Source organism: Pyrus communis, chromosome 8, assembly GCF_963583255.1.
Source record: "Pyrus communis chromosome 8, drPyrComm1.1, whole genome shotgun sequence".
Lineage (NCBI taxonomy): Eukaryota > Viridiplantae > Streptophyta > Magnoliopsida > Rosales > Rosaceae > Pyrus > Pyrus communis.
In genome coordinates this window covers 662,030-664,141 of record NC_084810.1, presented here as the reverse complement: position 1 = coordinate 664,141, position 2,112 = coordinate 662,030, and the positions used below count along the sequence as shown (strand labels likewise).

Sequence of the window (2,112 nt, the reverse complement as noted above, 5' to 3'; positions counted from 1 at the left end):
ATTGAAATACTCGTAGTCATACGTGTTATATAACTATATGATCAATGTAATCACGTCAACTTGTTGATGTAGCTATGCCATATTGTAACGGCAGAGATTGCTCTGGGTTTGGCTGGCATTTGGCAAAAACTAATAGAGGGTAATACATAGCTAAGTATTTTGCACATGATTATTTAATCCAATAGCAATTAACTAGGTGTTGAGTTCAAATCTCACAAACAACTACGGTTCATAAAATCGCAAGCCTGATGTATAAAACCAACAATTGTTATCGACAAGTTGTTAGTCAATCACAAAGTTGGCACATTTTAGTAATTATCATTTATTAATTACATAAAAATTAGATCCTATTTAACTAGCCACTAATTAAATCCGTACAATGGAGGATTCAAGAAAATCACTTGTGGGCAGGCAAGACCTTGATGATGGACAAAATATTATTGCACGACAGGCGGAACGCTTCGTTCTTGGTTTGGATCACGGATTTCTCTCCCCTGAGCGAGCTGTCGCATAAATCGGCGTCGGAAATCGCCACGTTGACCCACAGTTCCACTTCCTCTAAGTTATTCGTCGAGATGGCCTCGACGCAATCGTCGAGCTGCTCGTTGGCATCGGAGTAGTGCTCAATGCAGTCTGCCAACGCCTGCTGAATCGTGGGGTCCAAAGTGGTAGCGTTGTGGATGAGCAACGACCGCATGTGCTCGTCCACGTCGGAGGCCATTGCGGCAGCCAGCCGGATGGCAACGAAGGCGAGGCCGGTGAGGTCCGCGCCCTTGCTGTTCGGGTCCTTCTCCAAGGTTTCGATGCATAAGTCCTTACGGGGTGAATGCTGGCACGCTTGTTCAAGAAGCTTCATGTTCACCTCACCTGCGGCAGCGGCGGTGTTGCTGCCTTGACTTTCACCTTGAGCTTGACCGTTACCAGCGACGACGAGAAATCTTGCGGCACATAATGTTGAGAGGAAGAAAAATGCTGCTGCAATTGGCTTCATTTTCCTTTTCTTTTCTTGTTCTTGTTCTTATATTTGTTGTTAAATCAATGGAAGGGGATTAACTGATTAGAAAACGAGGAGAATGAGTGTATAAATATGAGGAGGAACTGGAATGGTGGTCAGCTTTTTTGGAGGAGGGCCTCTCAATGCTGCGATTTATGAGGAACCTTCACTCATTTCCACAAATTTTTTAAACGCGTATTGGACGTTGATTTGAACGACTGAGACTTAAAGTAGATTTTGTTCTTTCAAATTTAACACTCAATTCTATGGTTACGTAGCTTGTGCTGCATATAGGCAACTTAGAAATTGGGTTTGTAAGGTTTGGCTTGAGTTGTGATGGCTTTACAAATTTCCTTAGTGGTTTGTAGCCCTAGGAATGCTTGGGCTATGTCGTTTTGTGTCATACAAATCCCACGTCACATTAGGAAATTGAGAAAATAAAACTTTTTTGTCATAAAGTTCAACACCTTGAAATAGGTGGTTAAGTTGAGATATTATTAGTGTGGTTAAGGGGGGGCAATGGCCCGTTTCTTTGAATATTTGACATGTTATTAGAGCGTGTTCGATTGCAAGAAGTCGAAGAAAAACTTAGATAAAACAACTTGACACCTGACAAATTGATATACGCTCTTCCAAAAGCACATATCAAGTGTAATTGTTAATAGGGTAATGATAACTAGACCATCTATTTAAACAGTATTTTGCAAACTATATGATGTAGTTGTTGATTATTCGATTATTATTTAAGTGTTGATTAACGTACTTATTTCATATTGATAACGCATCACATAATTTACAATTTGGTCTAAAAATTGGTCTACTAACATTATCATTTGTTAATAATGACAAAAACATTATAAGATAAATATCTTGTATTATTAACGCTCAAAATTGTAAGGTTGACAAATTTAATTAAATAACATAAGATGAGCTAATAAGATGGGCTAAATTCAAATGGACTTAAAGATGTAAGTGATTCACCTCTCAAAACTGAGTTACATCCACTGTGTTAGTCTCAATATATTGATTTCTAGATTAAATAACGCTTGGCTTAATACATACACCTTATTCACTTTGATTCGTCCGACCCCCACAATGGAGGTCTGTACCCCTTTATA

The 2,112-nt window shown here is 39.2% G+C and overlaps 1 protein-coding gene across 1 annotated transcript; it reads right to left on the bottom strand.

The window, feature by feature from the left end:
* Positions 1-204: 204 nt before the first annotated feature.
* On the bottom strand, positions 205-1,158 carry LOC137741371 (pectinesterase inhibitor-like). The gene has a single exon (XM_068481091.1). The coding sequence runs from the start codon at positions 989-991 to the stop codon at positions 398-400; it is 594 nt and encodes a 197-aa protein (XP_068337192.1). The 5' UTR covers positions 992-1,158; the 3' UTR covers positions 205-397.
* Positions 1,159-2,112: the final 954 nt, after the last annotated feature.

Bases quoted from the DNA above. Each gene is read 5' to 3' on its own strand.
- LOC137741371 (XM_068481091.1), bottom strand. From the start codon at position 991: ATGAAGCCAATTGCAGCAGCATTTTTCTTCCTCTCAACATTATGTGCC.